The sequence below is a fragment of the Leopardus geoffroyi genome, chromosome C2, assembly GCF_018350155.1.
Source record: "Leopardus geoffroyi isolate Oge1 chromosome C2, O.geoffroyi_Oge1_pat1.0, whole genome shotgun sequence".
In the NCBI taxonomy this organism is placed as follows: Eukaryota; Metazoa; Chordata; class Mammalia; order Carnivora; family Felidae; genus Leopardus; species Leopardus geoffroyi.
In genome coordinates, this window is record NC_059333.1 from 156,571,617 (window position 1) to 156,588,542 (window position 16,926).

The following is a 16,926-nucleotide window of genomic DNA, read 5'->3' on the forward strand; positions in this document are numbered from 1 at the left end:
TGGGATTCAAACTTACAATCAAAGGTCAAGTGTTGCATGCTCTAAGGACTGAGCCATCCAGGCACCCCCAGACCTTCTGACTCTTTTTATTTTTAACACTTTTTAAAATTAGTTTATTTATTTTGAGAGAGAGAGAGAGCAAGCAAGCTGGGGAGGGGCAGAGAGACTGGGGGACAGAGAGTCCCAAGTGGGCTCTGTACTGACAGCAGCTAGCCCGATATGTGACTTGAACTGACAAACCGTGAGATCGTGACCTGAGCCGAAGTCGGCCGCTTAACCAACTGAGCTGCCCAGGCACCCTGAGTTTTTCTTATAGATTGTAAGTGATCTCTACACCCAATGTGAAGTTCGAACTCACAACCCTGAGATCAGGAGTCTCATGCTCTACCAACTAAGCCAGCCAGGTGCCCCAAAATCTTTTTTATTTTTTTATTCCTTTAATTTTTTTAAAAAAATGTTTGTTTATTTTTGAGAGAGAGGCAGAGAGAGAGGAACACAGAATTCCAAGCAGGCTCCATATTGTCAGTGCAGAACCTGACCTGGGGCTCAGACTCACAAACCTTGAGATCATGACCTGAGTTGAAATCAAGAGTCGGATGCTTAACTGATGAGCCATCCAGATGCACTGCCCAAAACCTTTTCTTTTTTTTTTTTTTTTAAATTTTTTAATGTTTTTGTTTATTTTTGAGACAGAGAGAGACAGAGCATGAACAGGGGAGGGGCAGAGAGAGAGGGAGACACAGAATCTGAAACGGGCTCCAGGCTCTGAGCTGTCAGCACAGAGCGCGACGTGGGGCTTGAACTCAGACTGTGAGATCATGACCTGAGCCGAAGTCGGACGCCCAACCGACTGAGCCACCCAGGTGCCCCTGCCCAAAACCTTTTTTAGAATAAGAAAGAGACTCTTGCAAGCTTCCTGTTAAGCCAAGAAAACTGCTTTTTAAAATCCTTTCACCAGCCTTTTTTTTTAATGTTTATTTATTTATTTTGAGAGAGACAGACAGAGATGAGAGAGAATCCCAAGCAGGCTCCGCCCTGTCACGGCAGAGCCCTATGCAGGGCTCATCCCAGGAACCATGAGATCATGACCTAAGCCAAAATCAAGAATCAGAGGTGGTTTTTTTTTTTTTTTAAACAATGATCCACCTTTTTGTTTTTTAATTTTTTTTTAACGTTTGAGGGACAGAGCTTGAGTGGGGGAGGGGAAGAGAGAGAGGGAGACTCAGAATCCGAAGCAGACTCCAGGCTCTAAGCTGTCAGCACAGAGCCCGACATGAAGCTTGAAGTCAGGAACCATGAGATCATGACCTGAGCTGACGTCAAATGCTTAACCAACTGAGCCAACCAGGCACCCTTCACCAGCCTTGATTCTTAATAAGGCTGGTTCTGTAATACCCCTCATGCAATCCACTGTCTTATGTTTCCTGGAAGTGTTTATACCCGTGTCTCCTAACTTTTCTCTAAATCATACTTCTGTTCAAGGTCCTATGCCCTGGGCACAGTTACATACATACCTTTTCAACCCATTCCACTTCTATTATGCTTTATTTCATTTAACGAATAGTTTTTGTTTGGGCTAGAGCCAAACAAGTTCATGTTTTTCGTGAATCACAGAAAGTGTGGCGGTTATATATGTCACAAGTTCAATCCTTTTTGAATCCAAAATTCCTTAATTTGTCCAAAACCCCCCTTTCTGGCTAAGAATTAACCCTTTCTTAGCTCATTCTCTCTGCATTACATTACTACCAAGAAGTATTGTCTTTCTTTGGAAATTGAGTTTTCTCTACAGAGACTTTTCTTTTTTTTTCAACGTTTATTTATTTTTGGGACAGAGAGAGACAGAGCATGAACGGGGGAGGGGCAGAGAGAGAGGGAGACAGAATCGGAAACAGGCTCCAGGCTCTGAGCCATCAGCCCAGAGCCCGACACGGGGCTCGAACTCACGGACCGCGAGATCGTGACCTGGCTGAAGTCGGACGCTTAACCGACTGCGCCACCCAGGCGCCCCTACAGAGACTATTTTTAATCATTGGAAGATAGTGACTTGGTAAGTGAAGAGTATACAGAAGCTCCGAATTCACTGAGATGCCCGTGCTGTTGGTCAGAGAGGACCAGTTGGTAACACTTGTACCTCCCTGTCAGGCTTACGCGTTATGACTGAAGTCTGCAGATGTCTGGTTACAGATCACTATGTGTCCTGAAACTTCTGGTACCTTGTCATTAGCAAAACGTTAAGTTCATCATGTATATCAAAGTTCCACTGCTTAATGTAGGGGAACGTCAGTCTTAGAATTAATTACTTAATATTGCTCAGTAACTTATTCCAATCTTCATAGTGACAAAGAAAGATTAGTTTTAATACTAATTCCAGCTTTGTGTATTACATGAAAGTACAGAATGGCTATGAAACTTTATTAAAATTTGCAAGCCTACTGCAATAACTTAGGGAGGGGATAAGCAGGTAGTCATTAGCTTTAAAATGCAGAGTGTGGGGGCCCCTGGGTGGCTCAGTCAGTTAAGCATCTGAGCCCCACATCGGGCTGTGCACTGACAGAGCAGAGTCTGCTTTGGATTCTCTCTTTCTCTCTCTGTCCCTCCCCAACTTGTGCTTTCTCACTCTTAAAATAAATAAACTTATAAAAATAAATTTAGGGGCGCCTGGGTGGCGCAGTCGGTTAAGCGTCCGACTTCAGCCAGGTCACGATCTCGCGGTCCGTGAGTTCGAGCCCCGCGTCGGGCTCTGGGCTGATGGCTCGGAGCCTGGAGCCTGTTTCCGATTCTGTGTCTCCCTCTCTCTCTGCCCCTCCCCTGTTCATGCTCTGTCTCTCTCTGTCCCAAAAATAAATAAACGTTGAAAAAAAAATTAAAAAAAAAATAATAAATAAATTTAAAAAATAATACAATGCAAACTTACTTTTTTTTCTTCTGGTATCAGACGTAGGTGTTAGTGTTTTAGTAAAGCCATCAATAGCCTATTTTTGTTGTTTATTTAAAGATTCTGTTTTTTTAAGAGCTCCTGGGTGGCTCAAGTCAGTTAAGTGTCTAGCTCTTGATTTTGGCTTAGGTCATGTCACGACTTCACGGTTCGTGGGATTGAGACCTGCGTCCATCTCTGTGCTGACAGTGCAGATCCTGATTGGGATTCTCTTTCTCTCTCTGCCCGTTCCCTGCTTGTGCTTGTTTGTGCATGCACGTGCTGTCTCTCAAACATGAGAAAAAAATTTCAAATAAAATAAAAAATCTGCTTTCTTAAATTATGGGAACAAAACCTGAACGTAAGAGGAAATTCAGAAAATACACTTCCTAGCTATAAGGCCTTGGGCAAGATAGTTAAGCTTTTTGTGCTGGTCTTCTTATTTATAAAATGGGAATGATAATGTCTATGTCCTTGAGGTATGGTAAGGATTAAATGAGATATTCTCTGGAAAATGTTTAATGTAGCAGGTCTGGCCCATAGTTAAGTAGTTAGTTAGCTGTTTGTTAATGTTTAAGTTTTAGGTTAGTTTTTACAAAATGGAATCAAGCTTATGTATACATAGTGCGTAACATAGTGCACATGGGAAAGATTGTTTTGAGTTTTGCTCGCTCCCAAGAAGGCTACAAAGTGGGGAACCAGTTCAAAAGCCATGTTGGCAGTTGAAACGTTCTTCGCAGTGGCAAGGAGCAGACTTGCCTTGCCTTGTCTACATAAAGTCCCATGAAAATGTTTTAATGGAATTTTATTATTAATAAAATAATTTTTAGTAAGAATAATTAAAATCTGGAAGTTCTGTTGAAAACGTGGAAAAATCCAGAGTGAGAAATGTTGGCCTGTGTTCCTGTTTACTTGCATAGCTTCTTTCATTTCTGTTTATTTTCTTACTGTTTTGAGAACATATCCTGGCTGACTGTTTCGTAGGTCCACTCAGCTGTCGAAGAAATGGATGGCTTAGACGACGTGGAGAACAGCATGTTGTATTACAATCAGGCAGTCTTTCTGTATCATCTGCGGCAGTACTCAGAGGCCATAGCAGTTGGCGAAAAGCTCTACCAGTTCATAGAACCTTTTGGTATGTTCTCTCAAGTCCAGAACTTCCCTGTCATACTCAGAGGGGGCTCTGGTAGTTTCTTACCCAGTTAAATCAAGGAATCACATGCCACTATTTAAAGAAAGAAGGAGGGGCGCCTGGGTGGCTCAGTCGGTTGGGCGACCGACTTCGGCTCCGGTCACGATCTCGTGGTCCGTGAGTTCGAGCCCCGCGTTGGGCTCTGTGCTGACAGCTCGGAGCCTGGAGCCTGTTTCGGATTCTGTGTCTCCCTCTCTCTCTGACCTTCCCCCATTCATGCTCTGTCTCTCTCTGTCTCTAAAATGAATAAACGTTAAAAAAAAAAATTAATTAAAAAAAAATAAAGAAGGAGAAAAGCTGTGTCCAGTTTTAGCCACTAAAGATCAAAAAGGTAAGAATGACCTTACTTTTAGACGAACCCAGGTTTTCTTCTCCCATTTCCTCCCACTCCTGCCCCTCGATTTTTGCAAATTGTGATCAGAAATGAGGTTGCTAATTGGAAAGACTTCGTGCTTTTTGTTTTTTTCTTTGCTGTGTGAACACAGCTTCGTGTACCTGATCCGTTCTTTATTGAGCGGTGTATTAAGAGTGGGGATGTTTGGGGACAGCGTGGTACGTTCTTGTCTGTTGTCCCCCTCACAGTTTCGTGGGCAATCCCTGGAGTAGATAGTACAGACTTGGTTTTGGTGTCGCGATTATCTTGCAGTTACTAGCCTTGAGTAAGCGTAGTAAGAAGGGTATGGGCAAGGGAAAAAAGAGGGAGCAAACAAGGCAGCAAAGCCAGATCCAGGAGGTGGTTGTTAGAGAGGGCTGTTTGTTTCCAGCCCACAAGCAGTCAGATTTCAATGGTGATCGTGTTTTTTTCTTTTTCTTTAGGTTACTTTCTTTTAAATTCAAAACACTAATGCCAGTTCTTGATTTATAAACACCTGATTGCTAATGTGGTTCCCGCAGGATAAGAAGTGGAGTGTGATGGCTCCTCTGTGGGGCTTTGGGAAGAGTTACAGGGCCCCCTTTTGCTGTCAGCTGGTTGAATGGCTGTTTACTGTGGCTCCAGGGAGGCATTTTCAAGGTGCTCCTCCCTTCCTGCGCATGTCCTGAGGGCATGGTGGCTGGACAGATTGGGCAGGAGAGATGCCCGTGGTGAAGATGCTGCAAACACGGCCGGAAATCAGAATTATACCTCCAGGATGACACGGATGGAGTTTTCTTTTTCAATTTATTTTGGGAGAGAGTGCGCACACGTATGAACTGGGGAGGAACAGGGAGAGAGAGAGAGAGAGAGAGAATCTCAAACAGGCTCTGTGCTGTCAGCTCAGAGCCCAGCTCTGGGCTTGATCCCACATACCGTGAGATCATGCCTGACCTGAGCCAAAATCAAGAGTTGGACTCTCGCCCAACTAAGCCACCCAGACGCCCCCTCAGATGTATTTTTCTCTAAAGCTTTTTTTTTTTTTTTTTAAGTAATCTCTACACCTGATGTGGGGCTTGAACATGTGACCCCAAAATCAGGAGTCGCACGCTGCACCGACCTCGCCAGCCAGGCACCCCTACGAAGCTGGTTGTTAGAATTTCGGGAACCGTTCATGAAACCTTGTTCCTATGTACGGTGGCCAAGTGGAATAAAGCCACCGAGGCAGATCCATTTTTTCTTCTTCTTTGAAAATTGTTATTGTTATTTTTAAAAACTTTACTGCTTGGTTCTTCACACAGCATGTATTTATTGAGCATACACGGTGGACCCAAACCGTTCTGGGTTCTGAAGATAATGTAGTGACTGAAACAGAGTTTACCCTCGTTAAGCTTATATTCTAACGCGAGAGAGAGCGACACGATAAGTATGTATTGTGAGGTAGCCAAATGCCATGAAGAAAAGCTAAAACTGGTAAGAGGGTAGAGATGGACTGGGAACGCTGTTTTTAGGTAAGGCAATCAAGGAAGGCCTGGGGTAAGAGACCTGAGTGAAGAGAGGAGGTGAGCCACGTGACTCTTGAGGGGAAGGCATTCCAGCCAGAGGTGATAGTGTGTACAGAGCATCTGAGATGAGCTTGAGTTTGCCGAGTGAGAGGAGCAGCAGGTCATTGACACTGGAGCCAGGTGGGGAGAACAGTAGCAGGTGACATGAGAGGCAGCGAGGTAAGGAACAGGTGAAGTCCTGTGGCCTGGGTAAGGACTTAATGTATTCGTCGGTTTTTTAATTTTTTTTAATGTTTTTATTTTTGAGAGTGACAGAATGTGAGTGGGGGGGGCGGGCAGAGAGAGAGGGAGACACAGAATCCGAAGCGGGCTCCAGGCACGGAGCCCGATGTGGGTCTCCACATCACAGATCGTGAGATCACGACCTGAGCTAAAGTCAGACGCTTAACCAACTGAGCCACCCAGGTGCCCCAAGGACTTAGTGTTTTAAGAGTAGTGGTGGGATGGGTGCCCGGTTGGCTCAGTCGATTGAGTGTCCAACTCTTGGTTTAGGCTCAGGTCATGATCCCAGGGTCCTGGAATCAAGCCCTGCATTAGGCTCTCTGCTGACAGTGCGCTCGCTCGCTCGCTCTCTCTCTCAAAATAAATAAACTTAAAAAGAGTGGTGTGAAACCCGTAGAGATATATGACCTTTGTGCATCAACCATGTTGATTCTAGTTTTCAATTGATTCCACTCCGGCTGCTCAGTAAGAACAAGAATGGAATCGGGAAGACTTGTTAAAAGGCTCTTAAGGGCTTTTAAATTTTTCTGGTCTTGATTTTAGCATCCTTTTTTAGATCTTATTTTTCCTTTTATCTTCTCTTTTGAAAGGAAAAGAAAATAGTATTATGACATACCAGGTTACCCTTTCTCTCTTCATTGGGCTCTTCTTCCTTTGAAGTCCTTGTTAGAGTTGGAAGGAACCTCAAGAGATCACCTGGTTCACTCCCCTGCCTTCAAGCAGGTGAAGTATTCTCCCCATTTTACAGGTCAGCCAGCTGAGGTGTGAAAATTAGCTCGCTGATATATAGAGGTAACATATCCAGTAAGTAGCTGAGCAGGTACAGGAATTGAGGTTTCCTTCTACCTGAAGTGACTCTCCTCATTTGGTGTGTTGGTAGATATTTTGCCAAAGGAGGATCAGCTAGTAGAAACCCAGCGACGGGAGGCCTTCAGATGGAAAATACTGCAATCGCATTGTTGGTATTGCAGGTTGCTTCCCTTCATGGCTCTGGGGGATGAGCACACATTTAAATAAAGAGACTTAGGGGGCGCCCGGGTGGCTCAGTCTGTCGAGCGCCTGACTTTGGCTCAGGTTATGATCTCATGGTTCATGAGTTTGACCCCTGCTCTGAGAGCACCGAGCCCGCTTTGGCTACTCTGTCTCCTTCTCTCTCTGCCCCTTTCCCACACATGTCCGCCCGCCCTCTCTCTCATTCTCTCTCAAACATAAATAAACATTTAAAAACAAAAAACAAAACAAAAATAAAGATTTAGGCTTTGCTCTTTAGGAATCTGGGGAGAGGAGTGGTCTGAAATGTTTGCTTTACTTTGGATTGTAACTTTTCTTTTCCTGTTTTTTTCCCCCAGAAGAAAAATTTGCCCAAGCAGTGTGTTTTTTGCTTGTAGACCTATATATATTAACCTATCAAGCTGAGAAAGCTTTGCATCTTCTTGCTGTCCTAGAAAAAATGATTTCACAGGGTAACAATAACAAAAATGGGAAGAATGAGGTGAGTGTTGTAAGGTGATCCGATTAAAATTTATGGTTATTAAATATTTTAACAGCTTTATTGAAATGTAACTCATTGTACAGGATGGTGCCTATCTAATTAGTAATACTGTATAACATATTTGAAAGTTGATAAGAGACTAGATATTCAAAGTCCTCAGCACAAGAAAAAGACCTTTGTAATTGTACAGTCTAGTGATGGATGTTTTAACTAGACTTCTTTTTTTTCCTTGCAATGTTATTTATTTTTGAGAGACAGAGAGTGTGAGCAGGGGTGGGACAGAGAGAGAAGGAGACACAGTATCTGAAGCAGGTTCCAGGCTCTGAGCTGTCAGCACAGAGCCTAACGCGGGGCTCGAACTTGTGAACCGTGAGATCATGACCTGAGCCGAAGTCAGACACTTAACTGACTGAGCCACGCAGGCGCCCCTAGCTAGACTTCTTTATTTCACACTTGATACAGATATCTAATTGTTATGTTGTAGACCTAAAACATAATGTTATATGTCAATTATACCTCAAAAAAATCTTTTTTGTTACAGCTTATTTTTTTGTTGTTGTTTATGAAAATTTTTTTAATAAATGAAAATCAAAAGAATTATGCCTACCCTCAGGTGGCCCACAGGCTACGTAGGGAGAGACAGATGAGTTAAATTTTTTATTAATGAGGGCAGTCTGGCTGGCTCAGTTGGTAGAGTGTGTGGCTCATGGTCTCAGGATCATGAATTTGAGCCCCACGTTGGGCATGGAGCCTATTTAACTAAAAAAAAATTTTTTTTTGATTAATGACCTAAAAAAAGCAAAGGTAAATATAATTCGCATCCACAAAATTTACCTTTTTAAAGTGTATAATTCAGTGGTTTTTAGTATCCTTACTGAGTTGTACGAGCATCACCACTGTGTACATTTTCATCACCCCAAAAAGGAACCCCGTACCCGGTTAGCACTTTTTCTTTTCCCCTTCCCCCAGCCCCTGGCAACCACAAATCTTTTTTTTTTTTTTTTTTTTAAGTTTATTTATTTTGCAAAAGAGAGGAAGCGGGGAGGGACAGAGAGAGAGAGAGAGAGAGAGAGAGAGAATCCAAGCAGGCTCTGTGCTGTCAGAGGGGAGCATGATGCAGGGCTCAAATTCCTGAACTATGAGATCGTGACCGGAGCCAAAACCAAGAGTCAGGCACTTAACCGACTGAGCCACCCAGGTGCCCCTGATGCACTTTGCATTTTTGTGAATTTGGACTATCCTGGCCGTTTCACATAAATGCATTCATATAATATGTGGCCTTTTGTGATTGGTTTCTTCCACGTAGTTTGATACTTTCAAAGTTGACCAAGTTGTAGCATGTATATTTCTTTGCTTTTTATGGCCAGATCATACTCCATTGTATCAATTTGCCACAGTTTTTTATCCATCAGATGATGGTCATCTGGGTTGTTTTCCACATTTGGTGATATAAACGATGCTACTGTGAACATTTGTGTGCAAGTTTTTGTGGCGGCATGTTTTCATTTCTCTTGGGTGCATGTCCAAGAGTGGAATTGCTGGGTTGTATGGTAATTCTGTGTTTAATCTTAGGAGGAACTGCCAGCCTGTTGTACAGAGGCTGAAAGTGTCACACAGTTTTACATTCCTACCAGCGTCTTACGAGGGTCTCAGTATGTTAGCATCTTGGCATGTGTGAGATACTAAGTTTACAGAGTGTAAAGATTAGAATTCAGACAATAGAAACCCCAAAGCTGGATCAACAGGCAGCTTTCACTAGAAAATATTTCATCATGAAAGTTCTTTAGAAAGAATGCACATTTATGACATATTCTGATAAGAGACTTGGTAAGAATACTTCAGGGGCGCCTGGGTGGCTGAGTTGCTTCAGCATCCGACTTTGGCTCGGGTCATGATCTCACGGTTTGTAGGTTTGAGCCCTGCGTCGGGCTCTGTGTTGACAGGTTGGAGCCTGAAGCCTGCTTTGGATTCTGTCTCCCTCTCTCTCTGCCTCTGCCCCGCTCGCCCGCATGCTCTCTTTCTCTCTGTCTCTCAAAAATAAATAAACGTTAAAAAAATACTGAAAAAAAAAAAAAAAAGAATTCGGTTAAATCATCTTAGCATTATTCCTAAACACTGTGTGGTAAAATACTTTATTTTTATATTCAGTACTGATAAGAGTTGAGAAAATGCAGTTCTGTTCAACAGATGCTTGTGTCCTCTACTAGCTATTAAAGTGACAAAAATGAAAACGTTTTCGCTTTTCCAGGAACTCCAGTGTGTGGGAGGAGAAAGCTGGGGAGCATCTGTCCAGGGGCTGGGAGGAAGGTGGGGAAGGAAGTTTGGATGTTTGATTTAGGCCTTGAAGGATATAGTTTGAGTAGACAGAAGCAGCAGGCTGGAGCAGGGTAACTGTCGTGGCAGAGAAAACAGCACAGAGGTGAGAGTGGAATATTGGAGGAATTTCCGGCAACCTCAAATGTATAGTATACCTGAAAAGTCAGTGGAGATCAGGAGATGAGATTGGCAACTCAAATAATGGGTCTCATTGTGAAGGCTTTTGAACACTGCTAGGCATCTAGGGTATGATGTTGCCAGTGTTTATACCAGAGAAAATTTTTAAGAAGGGAACGACGTGATCTGTTCTGGGTTCCAGAAGGATAACCTCAAGTTTTGCTTGAGTAATACCTGTGCTTTTTAAACCTGGCTATCATCATGCTCAGTGCAGGCTTCTCAAAAGTAGAGTTTCCTTAAGAAAAAAAAAAGTTGCCTATTACTCCAGACTGTTACACCTGAATGTCTGGATTCTGAAGTTTGGAAATGCTCTCTAAGTGATTCAGACTAGCACGCTTGGAAATCACTGATTCAAATTATGGCAAAAAAAATTTTAATTTCAGTTAACTCTGTTTCACCACCCACAGACTGGTAACAACACTAACAAAGACGGATCTAATCATAAAGCTGAAAGTGGAGCCCTAATAGAAGCTGCAAAATCAAAGATACATCAGGTAGGGTAAATTCTGAGAGAGGGTATATATCGTGTGTAGTTACTAATAGTTAGGAATAATGAAGAACGTGGAAGATCATTGAAAGCAGTAAATATTTCGAGGCCTGTATGTTTTTTTGGCTTTGGAGTATTATAATTTAAAAGCATGTTCATCCTTCTAAATACATTTGCCTAAGATGATAATGCAGTATCATTTCTTTTAATTCCTTGATAAAAGATTGAGAGAAATGGCCTGGGTGTATTGGATGGTAAAATCAGTTTGTAGACCATTAAAATTCATTCTTAATTAGCTGTGGGCACGTAAGAACTGGTAGGAATTACAGAAGTGCTGTATCACTATACTGTGCACCTGAAAATACAACACTGATTTTTAATGTTTATTTTTTGAGAGAGACAGAGCAGGAGCAGGGGAGGGGCACAGAGAGGGGGAGACACAGAATCCGAAGCAGGCTCCAGGCTCCGAGCTGTCAGCACAGAGCCTGATGCAGGGTTCGAACTCACAAACTGTGAGATCATGACCTGAGCCGAAGTCGGACGCCCAACCGACTGAGCCACCCAGGTGCCCCCAAAATAAAGTAACTTTTAAAAAATAAAAGAATTGTTAGGAGTTTTGCTTGGAATTTGGGTATAAGTTTTATTCTACCATTACCATGTTTTTTTTGTTTTTTAGAATGTCTTCTGAGAGTACAGTAAAAATAGATTCTTTTAAGATCATTTAAAATTTGCTTTTGCAAGTAACTGGCATAACTATGTTGTAAACAGGTTGGGTTGAATTTCCTTAACTAGAAAGTAAAGCTACCTCACCATGTGTAAATCTAGCATCGTTCTTACACACTAGCATTTTCTTTTAATAGTATAAAGTAAGAGCTTATATCCAAATGAAGTCCCTGAAAGCATGCAAAAGGGAAATCAAGTCGGTCATGAACACAGCTGGAAATGTAAGTTTCTTCTTGACTTTTCTTTCTTTTTTCTTTTTTTCTTTAATTTGCCAGTTTTAAGTAATTTATTTTAGTCTTAATATAGTGTATATCTACCAGTAGGTAAGAACCTTGACATGGAGTTGTGCAGTAGTGATCATACCTTGTCTCTAATTTAATACAGTGCTTTTCTCACTTAAAATTACAGTTTGCATTTTCCCTTCGTATGCAACCCTCAGAACCACCATTTTAAATAGCTGTCTAGCATTCTGGGAGTTGTTTATCATAATTCACGCAAACATTTACTATTAGATACCTCAGGATTTTTTTAGTTTACACTCAAACCACTTGCTAAAGATGAACGGTTCGGTTGTAGCCCAAACCTGCCCCTTCCAAACGGTCTTTGGCTTGACCTTCACTTTGACTAATGCCAGAGTACTTGAGACACAGTACTCCTTCCGTCCACTCCACTGATACATGATTTTTAGGACTATGGAGGGAAAAAACAGAATTGTACACATTCTCGGTGCTTTCAGGAATAGTGTTCATTTTAAGTATGAAGTCATAAGGAGGTACGGTTTGTAGTAGGAATACTTCGGGTAAATTGACCCTAGGAATCCCAGGCAGGACCCAGATTAGTCACCCACCGGGTCCCTGCTCAGGTGATTTTTGAGGAGAACAAATGGTAGCCCAGGTCTGAGGCGTAGAGTGCAGGCTAAGGGGGGAAGGCCTAACTAGCCGGCCAACCGTTACCAAACCTGTTTTGAGATAAAAGGCATGATTTCTGCCTTAATGGATGCCCTAGTCCTGGGGGGAGAGAAACGAGAAGAGAAGCAGTGACACTGCAGACTAGCAGTAATACCTAAATCAGGAGGGGGCACTGCTGCCTGGAACGAGCCTGGAAGCCCTTGTGTCCTCGGCGACCAGGAGGCAGCAGAGTGTGAGCAAGGACTTGGAAAGCCTGGAGCTGAGCTAGAGTGAGGCGTGAGGAGGCCGGGATGCCTGAGGTCCTCGTGGCTGCGTGTGCGCTCTGCAGATGTGGGCACGCTTGTGCCACCCCGGGGCTTCCAGAGAAGTGAGGCTCCGCGTGCCTCCCAAAATGTGACCTTTGCCACAGCAAGACTCACTCTCGAAAATAGGCAGTTCTTCCATCCACAGAATGACACTGTTTTAGATCCCTCTTTGGAAAAGCATTTGATTATTTGTATCCTAAAAAATGAGGGAGACCGTCGGTCTCTGTAATCGTCATTGAAACGAAAGGCCTAGTTAGTGCCGTTAAGTTGGCTTCCAGTTAGTGGTTTAATAGACGTACATATATGGTGTATGGATTTTTTAAGGCAGACTCTGAATTGAGTTTATGAGGTGCTTTCTGATAGATTTCTTTTTGGGGGTTCTGAGAGCAATGGAAAATTTTGGAGCTATAGTTTTTTGTGAGCATGACTTAAATTACGCTCTTGAATACATACCAGTATAGTGGTACAATTGTGACCTCACATTACACATGTGAAGACAGAATATAAACAGTTTATATTTTCTTTACAGTCTGCCCCCTCTCTGTTTCTTAAAAGCAATTTTGAGTACTTAAGAGGCAATTATCGAAAAGCTGTGAAGCTGTTAAATAGTTCAAACATTGCTGAGCATCCAGGATTCATGAAAACAGGTAAAAGAAAATTACAAAATTCTAGTACACTGTTTTATTTCTGGCTCTCCGTCTTTTGTTGTCTCCTGTACTTCTCTTCAGTGTGATTTTTTATAATTTTTTATTTTTATTTTATTACTGTTTTTTATCTTAGGCCATGAGTGTGAGTAGGGGAGGAATAGAGAAAGAGACAGTCTTAAGTAGGCTCCACACTCCGCCTGGAGCTGACGCGGGCCTTGATCCCACAACCCCTGGAATCATGACCTGAGCGGAAATCAAGAGTCGGACATTCAACCGACCGAGCCACCCAGGTGCCTCGAGCGTCCATCTCACTACCCCCCCCCCCCCCACCTCTTTCTAAAAATAAAAATAAAAATGCAAAGAAGAGGCGCCTGGATGGCTCAGTCGGTTAAGTGCCCAGCTTTGGCTCAAGATCCTAATCTCATGGTTCGTGAGTTCAAGCCCCACGTCAGACTTTGTGCTGACAGCTTGGGTCCTGGATCCTGCTTTAGATTCTGTGTGTGTCTCTCTCTCTGCCCTTCCCTTGCTCATGCTCTGTCTCCTTCTCTCTGAAAAAAATGAATAAACATGAAAAAAAAATTTTTTTAAATGCAAAGGATGAGTAAGTTTTATGATACATTTTGTTTTAGATTCTGTTCAGATTTGAGCACAGACGGCATATGCAAACATACTCAATCTCTCTTGCCCTTTTACCTCTTCTGTTTGGTGGGGTGGTAAAAGACGAAGAAAAGCAGTTTGTTCCATTATGATGTTCTTGGATATTCTGTTTATTCTGAGTACGCTTTTTTTTTTTTTAAACTTTTGTGTTTGTTTATTTTTTGAGAGAGCAAGTCTGGGAGGGGCAGAGAGAAAGGGAGAGAGAAATTCCAAGCAGGCTCCGTGCTGCCAGCACAGAGCCCAACATGGGGCTCAAACTTGAGAAGCGTGAGATCGTGACCTGAGCCAAAGTTCAGAGTTGGACGCTTAACTGACTGAGCCACCCAGCCGCCCCTAAGTACCCATTTTTAATTCTGCTAAATTTTCATTTTTGCTGTTTTTATTGCCAAAATTTCCCCTCAGAAGCCCATAACACCCAAACACTGAAATGATCTTTCAGAATAAAAATTCAATATGCTTGAGAAAATTTTGCTTAGGATTGTCTTGATGTAGATTTCAGAATTGATATTGTCAGGCTCTGCAGTGGAGTGTGGAGCAGGGCCTGTGGGTTGACTGGTGAATGGTTAAGATTAGGTAATAGGAAAGATTTCTATACAGCAGTTTTATTTTCTGATATTTTTCTTTTCTCTTTTCAATTTACATCCAAGTTAGTTAACATATAGTGCCAACAATGATTTCAGGAGTAGATTCCTTAGTGCCCCTGACCCGTTTGCCCCACCCCCCCCTCCAGTAACCCTCTGTTTGTTCTGTATATTTAAGAGTCTCTTCTGTTTTGTCCCCCTCCCTGGTTTTAGATTATTTTTGTTTCCCTTTCCTTATGTTTATCTGTTTTGTCTCTTAAAGTCTTCATACGAGTGAAGTCATAGGATGTTTGTCTTCCTCTGACTAATTTCACTTAGCGTAATACCCTCCGGTTCCATCCACGTAGTTGCAAATGGCAAGATTTCATTCTTTTTGATTGCTGAGTATTGATATTTTTCATAGTTATTAATTTCAAAATTGTTCATTTTCTTCTCACATGTGAAATTTAGGTTTTGCTGCCGACAAAATATGCTCATTAGAGATTTGGGAATAGAATGTTTCTTAAAGTGTTCACAGTGCTACTATCAGAGGCAGTCTCCTTTAAACATTTTAGCGTATTTCCTACTGTCTTTTTTCCTAAACCTAGTTTTTGTCTTTTTAAAACATCCTTTTTTAATTTTAAAATCTCAGAAGAAAACCTTTAGATTTTAGTATTAAGTATTGAATATCCTGATTATTAATTTTCTGTGTCTAGTCTGGCATTTATATCATTGAGGAAAAGATGGACTGTCAATGAATTGTTTTGGAGCATTTGGGAAGCAATTTAGAAGAGGAATCCTGAAGCTTAGATTGCTTTTATTACACCAAAACAAACCCCAGAGAAATGAAGGATTAAAATGTAAAAATTATAAAAGCAGCTAAAACAACAACAACAACAACAACTTGAGTATTTTAATTTTGTGGTAGGGAAGACTTGATCAAACCAAGAAGCATAGAGTTTAGAAAAGGTGACTAGAGGCGCCTGGGTGGCTCAGTCACTTAAACATCTGACTCTTGATTTCATCTCAGGTCATGATCTTGTGGTGAGATGGAGCCCCAAGGTGAGCTCCGTACTGGGCTTGGAGCCTGCTTCAGATTCTCTCTTTCTCGGGGCGCCTGGGGGGCTCAGTCTGTTGAGCGGCCGACTTTGGCTCAGGCCATGATCTCGCCATCTGAGTTCGAGCCCCGTGTCAGGCTCTGTGCTGACAGCTCAGAGCCTGGAGCCTGCTTCGGATTCTGTCTCCCTCTCTCTCCATCCCTCCCCTGCTCGTGCCTCTGTCTCTCACTCTCTCTCAAAAGAAAATAAACATTAAAAAATATATATTAAAAAAAAATTCTCTCTCTCCCTCTGCCCTTCTCCCACTCCCACACTCTGTCTTTAAAGATAAGTAAAAATTTTAAATAATTTTTTTTTTTCAACGTTTATTTATTTTTGGGACAGAGAGAGACAGAGCATGAACGGGGGAGGGGCAGAGAGAGAGGGAGACACAGAATCGGAAACAGGCTCCAGGCTCTGAGCCATCAACCCAGAGCCTGACGCGGGGCTCGAACTCACGGACCGCGAGATCGTGACCTGGCTGAAGTCGGACGCTTAACCGACTGCGCCACCCAGGCGCCCCGATAAGTAAAAATTTTAAAAAGATGACTAAATTTAACCACGTAAAAACGTGAAACATTAAAAACATAACACACACGGGGCACCTGGGTGGCTCAGTTGGTTAAGCGTCCGACTTCAGCTCAGGTCATGATCTCGTGGTCCATGAGTTCAAGCCCCGCGTCGGGCTCTGTGCTGACGGCTCAGAGCCTGGAGCCTGTTTCAGATTCTGTGTCTCCCTCTCTCTGACCCTCCCCTGTTCATGCTCTGTCTCTCTCTGTCTCAAAAATAAATAAACGTTAAAAAAATAAAAAAAAAACACAAAACATAACACACACACACACACACACACACACACACACACACACACACTGAACCAGGTCACAAGACAGATGACCCAATGACATTGTGGGTAATATTTGAAACAGACATGACCCAAGTTTTCTGCAGCATACTAACAGGTAACCAGTAGGAACAATGTCTGTAACCAAGTGAAAAAGTGGAAAGAACATAAAGAAGCAGAATACAGGACACAAATGCCTAAGAAGCATGAGGAGAAAGACGCTCAGCCATAGTGATACATTTTTTTAGATGTTTATTTTGACCGAGTGCGTGGGTGTCGACGTGCAGGTGCCAGCAGAGGAGGGAGAGCGAGAGAGAATCCCACGCAGGCTCGCACTCTCAGCACAAACCCAGCGTGGGGCTTGATCCCACAACCTGGGATCATGACCTGAGCTCCGATCAAGAGTTGGACGCTTAACCGGCCGAGCCATAGTGATGTGTAAAGACATAGGAACTAAAAACAGCGGAGGGG

General features: G+C 42.7%; 1 protein-coding gene and 1 non-coding gene across 11 annotated transcripts in view; one reads left to right on the forward strand and one right to left on the reverse strand.

Annotated features, from left to right (window-relative positions):
• The window catches only part of CNOT10 (CCR4-NOT transcription complex subunit 10), a 72,904-nt gene that overhangs the window by 20,486 nt on the left and 35,492 nt on the right, over window positions 1-16,926 (forward strand). For all 10 annotated transcript variants that reach the window (XM_045436690.1, XM_045436689.1, XM_045436692.1 and 7 more), the window contains exons 4-8: window positions 3,899-4,049; window positions 7,595-7,737; window positions 10,638-10,724; window positions 11,578-11,661; window positions 13,183-13,300. In XM_045436690.1, coding sequence (XP_045292646.1) covers window positions 3,899-4,049; window positions 7,595-7,737; window positions 10,638-10,724; window positions 11,578-11,661; window positions 13,183-13,300 — 583 coding nt within the window. The remainder of the gene's footprint in view (window positions 1-3,898; window positions 4,050-7,594; window positions 7,738-10,637; window positions 10,725-11,577; window positions 11,662-13,182; window positions 13,301-16,926) is intronic.
• TRNAR-CCU lies at window positions 334-406 on the reverse strand. The gene has a single exon. It is a non-coding gene; the product is annotated as a tRNA-Arg (tRNA).